General features: G+C 40.5%; 2 protein-coding genes and 1 long non-coding RNA gene across 5 annotated transcripts; 2 read left to right on the top strand and 1 right to left on the bottom strand.

Moving 5' to 3' along the window:
• Window positions 1-2,645: 2,645 nt before the first annotated feature.
• Window positions 2,646-5,399, bottom strand: LOC133733997 (uncharacterized). The gene is made up of 5 exons (XR_009858000.1): window positions 4,810-5,399; window positions 4,646-4,737; window positions 4,501-4,572; window positions 3,656-3,738; window positions 2,646-2,972 (listed from the first exon to the last, which is right to left on the bottom strand). It is a non-coding gene; the product is annotated as an uncharacterized LOC133733997 (long non-coding RNA).
• Window positions 5,400-8,697: 3,298 nt separating this feature from the next.
• Window positions 8,698-10,398, top strand: LOC133730723 (pentatricopeptide repeat-containing protein At5g48910-like). The gene has a single exon (XM_062158261.1). It carries the CDS (start codon window positions 8,698-8,700, stop codon window positions 10,396-10,398), a length of 1,701 nt encoding a protein of 566 aa, XP_062014245.1.
• Window positions 10,399-11,110: 712 nt separating this feature from the next.
• LOC133733313 (uncharacterized) lies at window positions 11,111-15,097 on the top strand. Of its 3 annotated transcripts, none has more exons than XM_062160953.1 (6): window positions 11,111-11,262; window positions 11,342-11,417; window positions 12,742-12,995; window positions 13,556-13,767; window positions 13,899-14,166; window positions 14,480-15,097. In XM_062160953.1, the coding sequence occupies exons 3-6, from the start codon at window positions 12,744-12,746 to the stop codon at window positions 14,768-14,770; spliced, it is 1,023 nt and encodes a 340-aa protein (XP_062016937.1). In that variant the 5' UTR covers window positions 11,111-11,262; window positions 11,342-11,417; window positions 12,742-12,743; the 3' UTR covers window positions 14,771-15,097. The 3 variants fall into 3 exon arrangements, with proteins under 3 accessions (XP_062016937.1, XP_062016939.1, XP_062016938.1); XM_062160954.1 differs by having other exon boundaries at window positions 11,142-11,262; window positions 11,361-11,417; XM_062160955.1 differs by lacking the exon at window positions 11,342-11,417 and having other exon boundaries at window positions 11,118-11,262.
• Window positions 15,098-16,267: the final 1,170 nt, after the last annotated feature.

Raw genomic sequence — 16,267 nt, 5'->3', positions numbered from 1 at the left:
AAGTAATGGAGATAGGGATTTTCTGGTTTCGTTTAGGTTCGTAATTATTTATTCGAATTGTCGTTTATGGAAGTGTACTTGTGTACAGGACGATTTATCGAGCTATCGCTTGACGAAGGAACTCGTTTGCGTGGTCGCCAACCAGTACTGTGAGTGGACGTTTGATTTTGAATATTGATGCATGCATTTATTTCTCTAAAGTAATGCTTTATTTAATTATCATCTTCTATATTTTGAGCATATGATGATTTGCTATCGGTAGTGATTTTGGTTTTCGGATTATGTAGTGTTTTCGGATTTGATTGGGTTTTGAGATTTATGAAATATTATAAAGTGATTTCGGGAATGAATTGTTTTCGGATTTAAATATTGTATTTGTATTCGTTGATTTGAGAATTTTGAAGGGTTTTCGAAAATGGAAGTTTTGTCGAGGAAACGGTTGATTTAATTATTCTTTTAGCGTGTGGGACACACTGTTGATTTTTGTGACTTACTATGAGAATTTCCGGGTACGGTTGGGAATTGTACCCGTGTTTTCTTTATTCGCGGGACTTATGGGGAAGCCTTACTAATTTTCGATATTCGTATGATTTTAACCCACCATACCTGGGTCGGCATATTTATTGATAGCTAGCCTATTAGTACTCCTCCCTGCTTACTATGTGTTCGTGGGTGAGTAAGAGCAGAGCATGGGATGCTCCAGAGTGTGGGACACTCCGACCCGAGCCTGGGAGGCTCCCTTCTTTCGTATGGTGATACCTCTTCCCCATATCTTATCGTCGCTTGACTAGCGGGGCTAGTCTGATTTTCACTGTAGCCAGTGGGGCTGGTCTTATTTTCTTGAGAAACGAGATTTCGGTTTTACGATATATTTTTTTCGAATGTTGTGACTAGCGAGGCTAGTCGGTTTATCGTTTTGAAATTCTTGGATTTAAAGCTAAATGTGTTTTCTTATTGTTGCATGCATCAGATTTTTTTTAAGAGAATAAATGTGGGAAAGTATGAAATCCTTTTTCTTTTAAATTGTTTATTTTTGTCCACTCACGCTAACGTTTTTTTGTCTACTTTTTCCTGGGCCTTTCGGTTTCTAATGCCCAGTTTGCAGGCGTTATTAGTTGAGGTCGGGCGTACTTGGTTCGAGGCATAGTTGATGAATGGCTTCCGCACTTCTTTGTTGGCTCTGATCTATTGTGGGTTAGTGTTTTGGGTAGTCCACATTAGGGTTGACTAGGCCAGTTCTCGGTAGAGTTATCTCTAAGGTGGGCCCCGCAGGGCCACCTCGGATTTCAGGGTGAAATCTAGGGCGGGTCCTGTCACCTAATTTATTAGAATACCCGACATCAAACCCTAACTTTTATTGAACCCTAGGCATACAAAGACAAAATAAGACCCTAAACCGTACACAAACCTTAATCAACAACATTGACTTCCATAAACTATCAAAAATTTTGGACCATAAACCCTAAAATAGCGACAGCTCATAGAAAGGGGGAATATTTTCTTACCTCTTCCAAACATAGGTGAATCCCCATCCAGCCGGAAATATCTCCAATAATTAGCCATTGACCCTCTGCAAGATCTGATTTGAGAATCGAATCTCTTTTTCACTCAGGTCTGCAGGATTCTCTCTCACTTTCTCTGATAACCAGAGTGCCGTTGTGGATTTGGAATAGAGGAATCCAAAGTTAGAAAGGTTTTGAGATTAGGTCGAGGGGAATGGAACACCTTAAGTGGTCCAGGGTTATCGAATGGGCGAAATTGCCCCTCATGTTTTGCCACGTGGCTGGGCTCTTAACGCCGTTATGTGTGTACCATTTTTGGGTCGGGCTTCAAACTTGGGGTACCAAAATGATAGTTTTACATAGTTGGGTATTGAAGTTGAGAGTAGGCCTTAGTTCGGGTACTGTTGTATATTTTTCTCATAAAATAATCCTAATTAACTAATCACATTTCAAAACCATCAAGCAAAGAGTCTTATGATAGTCAAATCATTCAAATTAAAAACTGAACAGATTTTGTATATTATGAACGAATAAAAAATTAATGTTCTTGGGGTGTTTCAAACAAAGTAGCTATTGAAATTTGTTTTGCATATCTGCTTATTGCTTTAGCAGGTAACCATGTCGGAGGTGATCAGAGATTGGTGGTGAGGACTGTGGACACCTCCTGATGATGGATAAGAAAAAAAAAAGGATAAAGTTTAAAGTAAAAATTAGCAGAGTAAATCCAAATACTAATATTAGAGAATATGAATAGAAACACTCAACAAAATAATTCGATACCTTTCACTAAAATTTCCAAAAAATAAAAGAGGAATGGTAAATACTAAGACCATCTCCAATGGATATGTCAAATCCACGTGGAGGTCTGTACTGGTAACAAAAGACATACCAAATTACTCCTACCCATATGTCTTATTCTACGTGTAAATGACCTATGGATTTGGGCTGTCAAATTTGACAAAGGCAAAGAAATTGTCATTTTATTTTTTTATTGTTTCTGTGGTGACCCGAGAGAGGGGTCCCACAGCGCCGCGATCCCGAGCCAATGAGAAACCGACATGTCACGAATGACATCCCGATAACTCATCAACCTGAAATCATAAGGCCTTTTGGGTTTAGACTGTTGGTTCACATAACACTTTCTTGGACAAATCACTCTAGCAACCGGACAACATATTTTCGAAAACGGAATTTAAAGTGGGCTAAAGGATTTGGGCTTATAATCGGAGCCCAATTTGGAAAACAAATCACTAAGTAACTACAAGTGCGAGAGACGCGCCCCAGGGTTACGGGCCTCTCGAAGTTTTGGTAAACGAGTAGGAAATAAATAAATAAAAGTAAATAAACAAGCTACTTCAAAATCCAATAAAGGATCAAAACCTTCTTTTGATAAAATTAAAGAAGAATGCGCCAAGCCGGGCCTTGTGCCTCCTCTGTACGCTCCTCGACCGCATGCTCGAAACCTGCACACTGTTGTAGGGGTGAGCTTTCGTCCTCGCATGCCCAATAGGGGCCGACCCAACCATGCTAGGTTTGAAAAATAATATACTTGAAAATATTTACTACATAATATTGTGCACGTTTATCGAAAATACTTTAAAAAAGATGCAACCACAAACATTTATTTCTTTTATAAAGCATATGCAGTATGCGTCACACAATTTGGAGCTCCGAGATACTTACCTGCCGGCTAAAATAAAACAAATCGGTGACCGACCCGGTTCGTCATCCTTAGAGAACCGGCCAACTACTCTGTAGTCCTTGTGACTACAAGTAGCGAAAGTGTCTATTTCTTGGCCCTGAGTCTCCTATGACTGGTTCACTGTCTGTACTCACTCTTCCTCGACAAACATAGGAGCACGGCCCCCTCCGGAGGTTCACGGTTATCGACACCGCGGGATCCCTAGGAATCTACGCGTCTAGGTCCCATTCACTTTCAGGTCACAAGTACAAACATACAATGGGGTACAGTATCTCAACATACAAGTCTAGCCTCGGTTTTCGTAATCAGTAAATATCAGTTATGGAAACACAGATATCACGAGGCATCGACTAATGAACAACCAAAAACGTATTTTCAGGCAACATACTATTTTACTAGTGCATTCCACACACAGAAAAGCCTCTAACAAGGAAGGGACAACTCACCCTACCTGGATATGGAGTGCTCGTCCACAATTAGCTTCATTTCTGACTTTCAATACTTCTTCCAATTTCACGTGCACACGCTCGAGTCCTTTATAATGAAATTAAACCAATAAGTAACTTGACGTCATAATAACTCAACTAACCGAGCAACCAAAGCATTTATTTAATTTTCCTTAAAGTCCATCGGATTAACCTTTAACATAAAAACCTACTATCCATTCCCAAATAATCCGAATGGTATTGCCTTTGAACCATTTGGGATATGGTGATTATACTTAGCACTTTGACTTCATTTCTTTAACCTTTTTACTTTAGAAAAACAATTCACAATTTCCATTCCCGAACAATTCACTGAACATAGTAAGCTCATTCGGGATATGGTGATCACACTTCTTCCCATATTAAAATCTCGGTCAACCGGTTTGACCTCATTTTATTTAGCCTTTAAACCTTAGGCAATTAAATAGCAACCACCATTTCCGAATAATTTCATTATACGATAAATTCGGGATATGATAGGTTTGGAATATTTCTATTCACAGACCTTAAATTGAACATCCCACATATTAATTCACTTATCCAAAACCGGTCCATTCTTATTTACCACTTTTCTCATGCATTTGACCAACCCACCGATTCCATTCTTATTTTACATTTCGACATTGATAACAAATTCATCCTTTTAATTCTCAAGACATTCAATAAGCCGATTCATGCCAAGTTTCCAACATAACAGTTAATACACAAGCAGCATAACCATATCTCATTTTGTTTACTTAGTAATGCCATAACCTCTATCAATACAAACAGCACACAACCATATAGATCCCAGATTGCACAGTCCCCTTACCATTCTTCTTTTCCAAAACAGAAACCAGTTTCGTCGTAGCTGCAGTTCCACCACCAACAACCTTTCAGATCCCTAATTGACAAAACAAGATCAATAATCCATTCTCAACCAATCCACAACCAAGACAAGGTCTCGAGTTTCTTACCATTCCTCAACATCAACTTAACTGGCCCAGCAGCTCCTCTCTTCCAAAACTCCAAAAACGCAGAAATCCACATCCATTAACCATCTGAATTCCTAGCAGACAATACACGATCAATGAACAACCCTCACCCAATATTCCATCCAAACACAGGTCGAGATTCTTACCTTATTTCGATTTGAAACTGACCCAGTAGCTCATTTCTTCTCCAAAGCTTCAATTTTCCAGATTCCACAAACCAGACGAAAAAGGTAAGCCGGTGGCTCTCACGGCGGTGCTGGGTGGCTCCGGTCGAAATCAGAGGTCTAGGTGAGGGGCTATTCTAGACATTTAGGCACTTACTACATCCATGGTGGTCGGGCAGCCCAGGCATGGCTGGAAATTGAAAAACGACGACATGCAAGGCCCCCGGTTCAGGCGAAACTCGTACGTCGTTTTCTGGCTTCGGTGGGTGGCGAAACTTCTGGGTTTTGCTCCTCGTTGCTTGCTGAGTCAGGCGGTGGGGTCGTTGTGGCGAGGTGATGGTCGGAAATCGACGAAGGTCGAGCAACAGTGGTGTCGCAGCCTTGGGTTGTCGCGCGCGGAGGCTGGCGGCGATGCATGTCGACGATAAGGTTCAGGCTTGGGTCGGATTTGGATGCTGGATCGATTGGTGGTCGTGGTGACAAGAGCGGGTGGCCCGAGATGGAGTTTCCGGCGCTGGTAGAGAGAGAAGAGAGAGTGAGGTCGGGGGAGAAAGAGAGAGATGCGGCCGAGAGAGGAGAGAGGGAGAGAATGGGAATCTAGGGTTTCCCTTGTCAACTTTCTATTTATACTTATGTCCGTGAAATACCCATTTCGCTCTTGCAACAAATTACGGAACTCTCCTAGCTTACTGCTTTCGGTTTTGGGCTCGTAATTTTTCTTTCATTCGTTTTTCGTCGGAAACTTCCTAAATTAATTCTCGACTTCGTCCTAGGCCCAAAACTCAATTTCGTTGAAACTAAAAATTCAAATCTTCACTTCAACTCAATTCGCTTTCCTTTCAAATTTGCTTCGATGATCTTTTGCTTCAATGAACTTTAGTAACCTTCTAGGCCCAAAACGAAAAACTCTGGCCCAAACTCACATCATAAGGCCCATTAGCTGGTCTCGACATTAAAACAATGTCCAAAGTCATTTCCTCCACTTAAATCACCTTGCGGAAAAATCTTATCGGCAAGAAATTACTTTCAGAAATTAACTAAAATTTTCAGGGGCTCGCAATTTCTCTCTCCTTCTCCCTCTCTCCCTCTCTTCTTCTCTTCACTCTCTTTCTTCCAGATAAAATATTTGTAGATAAAATAAGTGTAAAAAGAAATAAAATATTGATATTATTTGACATATCTATTGGAGAAGAAGTTGAACAAAAATGACATTGCCACATCATCCTTCAAATTCAATTTTAACACACTTCAATTGACTATACCATTGGAGATGCTCTAAGACCATCTCCAATGGATGTGTTAAATCCACGTGGAGGCTTTTACTGGTAACAAAAGACATATGGAAGCACTCCAACCCATAAGGTCTTATCCTACGTGTAAATGACATATGGAGTTGGGCTGTCAAATTTGACAGAACAAACTCAATCTGTCTTTTTTTTTTAATCATTATTTCTCTCTCTTCTTTCTCTCTCGTCTCTCTCTCTCTCGCTTCTTTCCCCACTGAGCTTCTTTCTCTTTCCTTCTCCAGTTTTGCATCTAGATCTTCTCATCTTCTCAGGCAATTGACCCACAATAACATCGGCTGGTGTCGACTTGGAGGTAGTCCTTCGACAGGGTTTTGATTCCAAGCTTTGCGAAGTAGAGACCGGCCTCGGAAGGGTGGCCGTTGGCGCCCAATTCCAGATCCACAACAGATGAAGAAACAGAGAGGAGGCTCCGGCTATGGCACCGAACGTCGTCGACTTTTAACCCCGAAGTTTGGGATTGGACCCAGAAGCAAGAAGGAGACTAAACCCCGAAGAAGAAGAGTGAATGGTTTTCCAATTATGAATGGGTAGATGGGTGAGACTCGATCTTAGTTGGGTGCTTTAGGTAGATGGAATAAGATTTGTTTGGGTGCTTTGGGATTGAAAAGATCTCCTGCAATTGTTGGCTTGTTGCCCATTGATGAAGAAAAAAGAAACAGAAAGAAGAAAGAAGAAAGAAGATCGGAAGAGATGAAGAAGAAAGAGAAAACATAGTTTCTTTTTGTTATAAAAAATTTCAAAAAATAATAAAATAATATTTAAGTATAGGGAAAAAATCATGAATAGTACCCGAAGTAAGGCCCACTACGAATTTCAATACACAAATTTCCAAAACATAAACTTTGGTACATCAAATATTAAGCCCGACCCAATATACGTACACGACGTCAATGACTCCGTCAGACGTCGTGCCATTATGCACATAATGAAGGGCAGAATAGGTTTTTTCATTTGTCAAGGGTTTCCTCTCCCTCACTCTCTCTGACTCTCCCCTCCCTCTCCCTCTCTCTTTATCTCTATCTCTTCTCTCTCTCTAGAATGGCTCTACAACTCCAGGAAACACTGAAGGAGGCAACTGTAGTCTACACGGGCCTATCTTCTGGCAACCTTCTTCACACTTCTGGCTCTGCTCTTTGCCGCTTACCATGTCATTTATGAGCTTTTTGGGCCATCCGAGACCCACTACCGCCTCAGGAACTTGGAGGAGATGCAGCCTCTGCCGCCGGCGGTCCAGCTCGGGGAGATCACCGCCAACGGCTCCAATCCCAAGAAGCCTCTGCTCATGGCCATCAAGTCTCAGATCTATTGGTGAATTTGCGATTTTCGATCTCTCTCTCTAAACCTCGCTCACCGGCTCTGCTACCCCGAACCCACTTCGCATAACCCACTTCACACCTCCAAGATGCTCGCTTTCCGCCGTTTTGGAGTCGACCCAGTTGCAAAAACCAAGCACCAAGCTGTTTCTGGCCGAGGTACTCCTCATCTAACTCTTGTTGCAGTCAATTTGGGTTTTAGTACAATTTATGCACGAAGAATATCATAGGAGGCCACTCTTTTCAATCGATTCGTTTTGTGAGGACCAGCGGTTGTCGGCAGTTGTGATGGTAGGACGCTGTGTTGAAAGCGTGGTGGTGCTGCTTGCACGCTGCACTGTGCAAGCAGGTGAGAGAGAGAGAGAGAGAGAGAGAGAGAGAGAGAGAGAGAGAGAGAGAGAGAGAGAGAGAGATATATGGGAGAGCTAGGTGCCCACGGTAAGAGGAGAGAGGACTGAGTGCTCAATAGTAAAAAAAATTGAAGAGACCGTTTTACCCCTTGAAATACGACAGCTGGCACGAAACTAACGACGTCATTGACGTCGTGTATGTTTATTGGGTCGGTTTTGAAACCTCATGTACTAAAGTTTATGTTTTGGAAATTGGTGTGCTGAAATTCGTAGGGGTCCATAGTTCAGGACCACTTACCAAAATTTTCCCTTAAATATAACTGATCCATTGGAATACATAGGTTTTGTGGAGAATTTTGGTATTATTTCAGGATGTTCTTCTTATGCTTATTGTAATTTGGGGTTCAGGCTCTATGTCCCCCCCTTGTATTCTGCAATTTCATTAATCAAGGCTTGAGGGCAGCCGCACCAGCCCCATTTCAAAAAAAAAAAAAAAAAAAAAAAAACTAATCCATTAGACTAAAAATTTGTCAAAAATGACCGTGACACGTCATCCTTCAAATTCGAATTTGACACGAGCTTTTTGACTAACCCGTTGGAGATGCTCTAAGGATATGGTTTCGTTGTAGAGCGGGAAGGTTCAGTTTTTCCAAGTGCACCATGACTGTCTCTCCCTTGCTTGTCACCCAAACCCTCCCATTGTTAGAGAAATGCAAAACCATAACTGAACTGCGCCAGCTTCACGCCCACATAGTCAAATCAAACCTCGTCAACCACACATCCACCATAACCAAACTCATTTCCCTTTGCTCCCACCATGGTGGCCTAGACCATGCTCTTTCAGTCTTTCATCGAATCCCGGACCCCAGCCCCTTCATCTTTTTCTCACTCATAAAGCAAATGTCCGAGAGTTCAAGTCCAACGGAAGCTGTACTCTTCTATGCTCGCATGCTCTCTTCTTTGGAAAATTTGAACGGGGTCGAGTTTTTGCTCCCTGCATTGCTCAAAGCGTGCAGCAAGTCACGTTCTTTAGAGGAGGGGAGGCAAGTTCATGGCCAGATATTGAAAACCCAGATGTTGTTCGATCCGTATGTTGCCAATGCATTGATTAGGATGTACTCCGAGCTGGGATGTATTGGATTGGCACACAGGGTGTTTGATAAAATGGCTCAGAGAGACCAAGTTTCTTGGAATTCACTGATTACTGGTTATTTGAGGGTCGGGGAGGTTGAGTTGGCTCGTGCGATTTTTAATGAGATTCCGGAGAGGGACTTGGTTTCGTGTAATGCAATGATTGATGGGTATGGGAAGAGTGGCAAGTGTGAGCTTGCTGAGGAGGTTTTTAGGACAATGCATCATAAAGATGTAGTTACTTGGACGTCAATGGTTTCAGGGTATGTATTCAATCACCGTCCGAAGGAAGCATTGGGTTTGTTTAGGGAAATGTTGAGTCAGGGCATTCGGCCTGATGCCCCGGCTCTTGTTAGTGTTCTCTCAGCCATTGCCGACTTGGGTTTCGTTGAGGAAGGCAAATGGGTGCATGCTTATATTTGTACGAATAAGATTAGGTTGAATTCAGGGTTTATTGGATCAGCTCTTATAGATATGTATGCTAAATGTGGGCATATAGAGAATGCTTACCATGTCTTTGAAAACATTGCTCATTATAGGAACATTGGGGACTGGAATTGCATGATCTCTGGCCTTGCTATGCATGGCCTAGGTCATGAAGCGCTGGACATTTTCCTTGACATGAAAATGAAAGAAATTGAGCCTGATGAGATCACTTTCTTAGGACTTCTTACTGCTTGTAACCATGGAGGTCTAGTTGATGAAGGTAGATACTGTTTTGAACTCATGCAGGAGAAGTACGGACTTGTTCCTAAGATTCAGCATTATGGATGCATTATTGATCTTTTAGGTAGAGCAGGGCACTTGGAGGAGGCGGTTGACGTTATACAGAATATGCCCATAAAGGCGGATGCTATAGTTTGGAAGGCAATTCTCAGCGCTTGCACGATTCATGCTAATGTTGCAATTGGGGAAAGTGCTGCCCTCAAGGCAATAGATTTGGCTCCAGATGACTCAAGTTGTTACATTCTCCTCTCGAATCTTTATGCCAAAGTAGGGAGATGGGATGATGTGGGCAATGTTAGATTGATGATGAAACAGAGGGGAGTTCGAAAGATTCCAGGGTCAAGTTCAGTACTTGTGAATGGAAAGGTTCATGAATTCCTTGTGGGGAAGGAAATGAATGTTAAATACAGTATTGAGGTTCGTACCAAGATAGAGGAGGTTGTCTCTAGGTTGAAATTGGAAGGATACAAACCTGATTTGTCTCAAGTCCTTTTGGATATTGAAGAGGAAAGCAAAGAGGACTCACTTATTCTACACAGCGAGAAGATGGCCCTTGCATTTGGACTAATAAACACAAGCAAGGGTTCTCCTATTCACATAGTGAAGAACTTAAGGATTTGTTGTGATTGCCATTCATTTATCAAGCTGGTTTCTGGAGTTTATAATTGTCGAATTGTTGTGAGAGACCAAAACCGTTTCCATCAATTTGAGAATGGTTCCTGTTCCTGCAAAGACTTCTGGTAATGCAGCGGCTTACTTTGAATAATTGAATGAATGGGCAGGTTTTTGTAGCCTTCAAGAGTCAGGACTACATAATTCATGTATCTAGTCTATGAAGTTGTAAAGCTGCATCATCCTGTGGAAGAATCGAGCTCAATGGGCAGGTTTCAGTCTCAATCTTTGGCATTAGGAATGCAGACTACATTAGCATCTCTTCAAATTCCCCTGGAAAGGAGGGTGGCTCAATTATCACTAATATGTGCATTTAGAGGGTGAGCTTTTTACTTATTACTTACACTGATGATGTATATTAACTGTACATATTCATTCATTCCTTAGTAGGTTAGGTTTTTTTTTTGTTATTGCAATTTCTCCGGTACTGTTATTGCAAATCAGTTAATGTTACACATTCATTCCTCAGCTGATAATTACTGCTACGTGGTGCAAAAGTAGATACGTCAAAATTGATAATCACAAGTCAAACTAGGATTCTTCTATGGATACCAAAACACTTTTACCTTCTGTTACAGAAAAGGAAATTTCTTTCTTTCTTTTTCTTCACAGGCATCCCAGTAAATGCCAAACTATACGCAACCCCACAAATTGATAGGTGGGCCGTGGGCACAATAAACATGTTTTGCACGTCTCATCTTCTTGACTTCTTAATGGAAAGATGAATAAAACAAACAAAAAAGAAAAAGAAAAAAATCTTGGCACTATTATTGCATGTGAGTTTGTGGCTCACGTCTTCTTGTGGATTTTCTTCACTTGTTCGGACTACTGACTGTTAAGTGGGGAATTGTTAGGTGAGATGATCAAGTGAGCGAAGTCTCTGCAACAGAAGGAACATTAGTCAGCTACTCTCACTTCGTCCCAATTTTTCAGCAGGTGGGCTTTTGATTTCTTCTGTCTTTTTGCGATTTTGTTTATCTTTTTCTTTCCAAGTGTGCTCAAAATCACTTGCTAGGTGGTTTGAGCTGCCTCAGCCGGGGATCACAGTCACCAGAGGAACAAGAGAGAGCCAGACCCTTTTCAACTTTCAGGTAGGTTTCTTTCTCTCTCTTGTTTCCTCGTTTTATTCTTGGTAGTTGTGTTGAGGGCCATAGTTTTGCTGAAATTCTTGTTCACTTGGAATTGATATTGATGCAAAGAGACCAGAGCACTCGTATTTGAAGAACTTCCCTGATGTGCTTAAAATGTTCCACTTTGTGGATTTGAATTTTATCTGATGCACTATTTAAGCAACTTTTTCCTACTTAGAGCCTGGTATCTGCAATAGGTCTTATAAAAGTACATAACAAGTTAAGCAATTGCAACATGACAATGCAATTAGCTAGTAAGTTAAGCAATTGTGGTAGGAATACGTTCAATGAATACGTTCAATTTTCTAGGAGAATTGAAAGGCATCTTTTGCAGAGGTTTTGAATGTATTGTATGTAACACTACCAAAGTTGCATAAATGTATGTTTTGAGAGAATTTAACATGTTAATGGGGAATCCCACATGGAGAAAGTAGCAAGTATTTGAGACAGATTTGTAATATATATATATATATATATATATATATATATATATATATATATATATATATATATGGTTACTTGTTTCTCCTGCAAGCTATCTGAATTATGGCGTCTCTTAATCCGAAGGGAATCTTTTCTTGATCGATCATTTAAAGTGTCCATCTAGACATTTGCAGACAAACTATTAGATTTTTATTTGGAATCAAAATGTCAAAGAACTAGACTTGGTTTTCAGTTGGTTGGATCAATAGGTTTTAAATGCTTATTGAACTTCTCCGAAGCTTTTGAGTTTTTGGAAATGCAATTTTTTTTTTTACTTTGCGGAGGTTTTTGAAATCTCCAGAATATCATGTAACTGACAAGTCTCCCAAACTCTTGAGTTTATAGTCACAATGAATATGAACACGAAAACATAAAGATATGTCTATATACATACAAAAGGCTTTATTTTGGAACATATTGGTATGTTTACACATTGTTGTTTTGATCAAACATGGAATTCCAATCTGACTTGCAACCCCAGAAATAATTATTCCGACCTGGGATTTTTGATGATGTTGTTGTGTATTTTCTCCTCCATGTAAACTATCCACAACATGATGTTCCTCAGTCACCCTTTTTCATTCATATTGGCTAGACTCAACATAAATCAACGTATGAATGTTCATTTTCATTAACTCTGCTGTAATCAATGGTTTTGGTTAACTGAAAGTTCTGGTTTCCTAGAAAATAAAATCTCCTATGGACCTATGGTTAGAGAAAATCTATTGATACCTTATAGTTTCTATGGTTGTGTCACTAATGGTAGATCCTGTGGTATTAATTATTATTTTTCTTTTTCCAGCAATGATTGCCCCAGTAGTACTAGCTTTGACAGTGGGTTTTCTTGGGTGGGCATATCAGGCACTAAAGCCTCCCCCTCCTAAAATATGCGGTTCACCTGGTGGTCCTCCTGTCACTTCACCTAGAGTGAAACTCAGTGATGGTAGATATTTGGCCTACAGGGAGTTTGGAGTGCCTAAAGAAGAGGCAAAACACAAGATCATCATCATTCATGGCTTTAGCAGTTCCAAAGATCTGGCTTTACCTGTTTCTCAAGTATGAACTTACTCTGTTTTTATATTGATGCATGCCTTGTTATAATTTTTCAAGAATTGGGCCAGAAATTCTGCAACACTGAGCTGGTATGCTGGATAGCTGTTATAGGATGTCTAATATGTTCCTGAGGAATTTTTTGAAAAGCAAGTGATCTTTATGTAGTTGGTTGCTGTAATTTAGCTATAAAGTAGACATTACAATTTGCCTCGGTATTTGTTCTCCTCCAATTCTATGTCAATGTTTGTATTTGCATTCCCTTCGTCTCACACCTAGTTAAGCATATTAAAATCAATACATCCAGAAAGTATGTCAAGATTTCCATGTAATGTACATTATTAATAATGTTTACCTGAACATACATGAATGCTAACGTCGAACTTCTCTGGTCTTCTATCACCTCAATTTGGAAGTTGCATCGCATCTCAATTTTTACATGCTACATTCTAGTACATAGCATCATTACTGTTTCACCCCATCTTTGATAAAAGTGGAAACCCTCCCATTATGTTCTGTTTAATTCACTGTGAAAAAAAGTTGACTTGTGTTCTATTTATGGTCAGGAACTCGTTGACGAGTTAAGGGTATATTTTCTCTTCTTTGACAGAGCTGGTTATGGCGAAAGTGATCCGTATCCCTCACGCTCAGTTAAGAGTGAAGCATATGATATTCAAGAACTAGCTGACACGTTGCAGATTGGGTCCAAATTCTATGTAATTGGAATCTCAATGGGGGCTTACCCTGTTTGGAGTTGCTTGAAATACATACCGCACAGGCATGCTACTTACTTGAAGAGCCATGGCGCTATTGTTTTATTTTTTTGTTTTGAATAATGTTTCTGCTGAGCTTTTTATGAAGTTTGTTGTAAAGCATGCTTCTTACTTATTGTCGATACATCACTTGCAGATTGTTAGGAGCTTCCCTGGTAGTTCCTTTTGTGAACTACTGGTGGCCTCGTATTCCTGCTAATCTATTGAGAGAGTCCTTTCAGAGGCTGCAGGTATCGGACCAACGGACATTCCAAGTTGCACATTACACCCCATGGTTACTTCATTGGTGGATGACCCAGAAATGGTTCACTGCATTAAGTATCATGGCTGGAAATATGGAGATCTTCTGCCCCAAAGATTTAGAAACATTGAAGAAACTTTCAGAATCCCCAAGTGTTGGTCAGGTAATCAAATTTTCTCATATTATGCTCACATAACTGAAAAGCCATCCATCTCTTTTCCTTTAAGAGCCCAACGTTTTCGAGGTTTACATATTTTTTTATGAACTCATAACTATCGTCAGAGTATCTGATCTAAGCTCTTGCTCTTCATCTTGTAACTATAAGCATGTTTTGATAATGCTTATAAATTGCAGGAAAAGATACGGCAGCAAGGAGAACACGAATCTCTCCTTGCTGCCAGAGTATCTGATCTAAGCTCTTGCTTTTCATCTTGTAACTATAAGCATGTTTTGATATTAATGCTTATAAATTGCAGGAAAAGATACAGCAGCAAGGAGAACACGAATCTCTCTACCGAGACCTACTGGCTGGCTATGGAAAATGGGAATTCGACCCCATAGACTTAACGAATCCATTTCCTAACAATGAGGGTTCAGTTCACATTTGGCAAGGCTATGCAGACAGGATCATTCCATATAAAGTAAACCGTTACATTGCAGAGAAGCTTCCCTGGATTCATTATCACGAAGTTCCTGATTATGGGCATTTGCTTATTTTTGAGAGTGATCACTGTGAGGCTGTTTTGAAGGCACTCTTGCGTGGATAAGTTCTATGCTGATGGTATGCCTAATCATGCAGCCTTATTTTTGAGTAAGGTCTGGTTGCTCATTACCTAGCAAGTTTACCACCTAGCTATCTTTCTTCTTGGAAGAGTAAGTTTTTGCAATTATTAATATTTTATGTTTGAAAAACCATAATTTTTGTTTCACACGAAAGCTCTCCAATTGATCCATGAAGTCCTGCGTGGAAGCCTACTGGTATTATTTGAGATCAGTTGTTGCTTCAACCAATATGCCACGATCTTATGTAAAATAAAGTTATGGGCTTTGCCATGATCTTATGTAAAATAAAGTTATGGGATTGTTGTGACTAATTTCTAATTTTCCATATGAAGTCTGGTGTCTGCTCTAACAATTTACCACAAGCAATATTACTCTACCACATTAATTATGGAATATGGACAAGCATTAGGTCATTGGAGAGAGCAGAAGATTTGTGCCCAAGCTCGATATTGTATTATGTTCTTCGTCGTATGAGCTTGAATGATTGCGATTGTTTCGATGGTAGGTTTTCAAAAGGAAGCTCTTAAAATTCTTTTTTTTTTTTTTTTTTTTTTTGTTTGGAAGAGGGGATCAATTAAGTTGCCTGAAAGCTAGCCCAATGGGCTGATAATAGAAATACTTAACCAATCTGTTGGAAAAGCCCAAGCAGACAAGAACTAGAAAGGAAAATTAATTTTCTCTTGAGCTCAAGAGAGCCAGTACCAGGAAATTAATCCTTAAAATAATAAAACCTAAAGCATAGGCCCGATAAGAGACCCAACCCATTACTGAGACCCTAGCAATTGCCGTCCAACTCGCGCTACTAGCCGCGCACCGCCGCCGAGGTATTGCCAGAAACAGAACAACCAGAAGTTTCGTGCTGAAAAACCGCTGCCATTCAAATCCCAAAATACAAATCAAAAGAGAACCAACAACCAAAGGGATGAGATCCCTCACAACAAACTCAATTTCTCCACCATCGAGACTAAGAAGAAAACATGGTTGCCGAACAGGATTCGAGATCCAGAGCATAGAACCAGAACAAGAATAGTAACAATGGAGAATGGGGGTGAAAAACCCATGCGTGAGCACCCATGCTCGCCCAGGTAAGTGACTTGCACTTTGTAATTGCAGCCATAAGAACTCCCTTAGAGGTTGAGGGTAGAAAGAGAGGAGATTTGTTGTGGGATTGATTGATTTTTGACCTGGAAACGCGTAGGATTGATTGACAGTGAGAAGAAAAGAAAAGAGAAATCAAGGAACAAAGTCCTCCCGTGCTGGACATTGCCAGGATAAACATCACGGAGGGTACAAAATCACCACAAAGGTGAAAAAAAGCTGGTAATGCTAGAGGAAGGAGAAGAACAGTAGAGATGAAAGTAAACAGAGTCAAAGCCCGAGCAGGAGACCTCCCTAGCTCTTCAGCCCTCGCTCTAGATCCGGATGCATCAAGATCTGGGTGAGAGAATGGAGGAAGAGGGGACTTGAATTTCATATCGGGT

The sequence above is a fragment of the Rosa rugosa genome, chromosome 2 (assembly GCF_958449725.1).
Source record: "Rosa rugosa chromosome 2, drRosRugo1.1, whole genome shotgun sequence".
Taxonomy (NCBI): domain Eukaryota; kingdom Viridiplantae; phylum Streptophyta; class Magnoliopsida; order Rosales; family Rosaceae; genus Rosa; species Rosa rugosa.
Note: the sequence above shows the minus strand (reverse complement) of the source record. Positions and strands in the feature narration are given on the sequence as shown.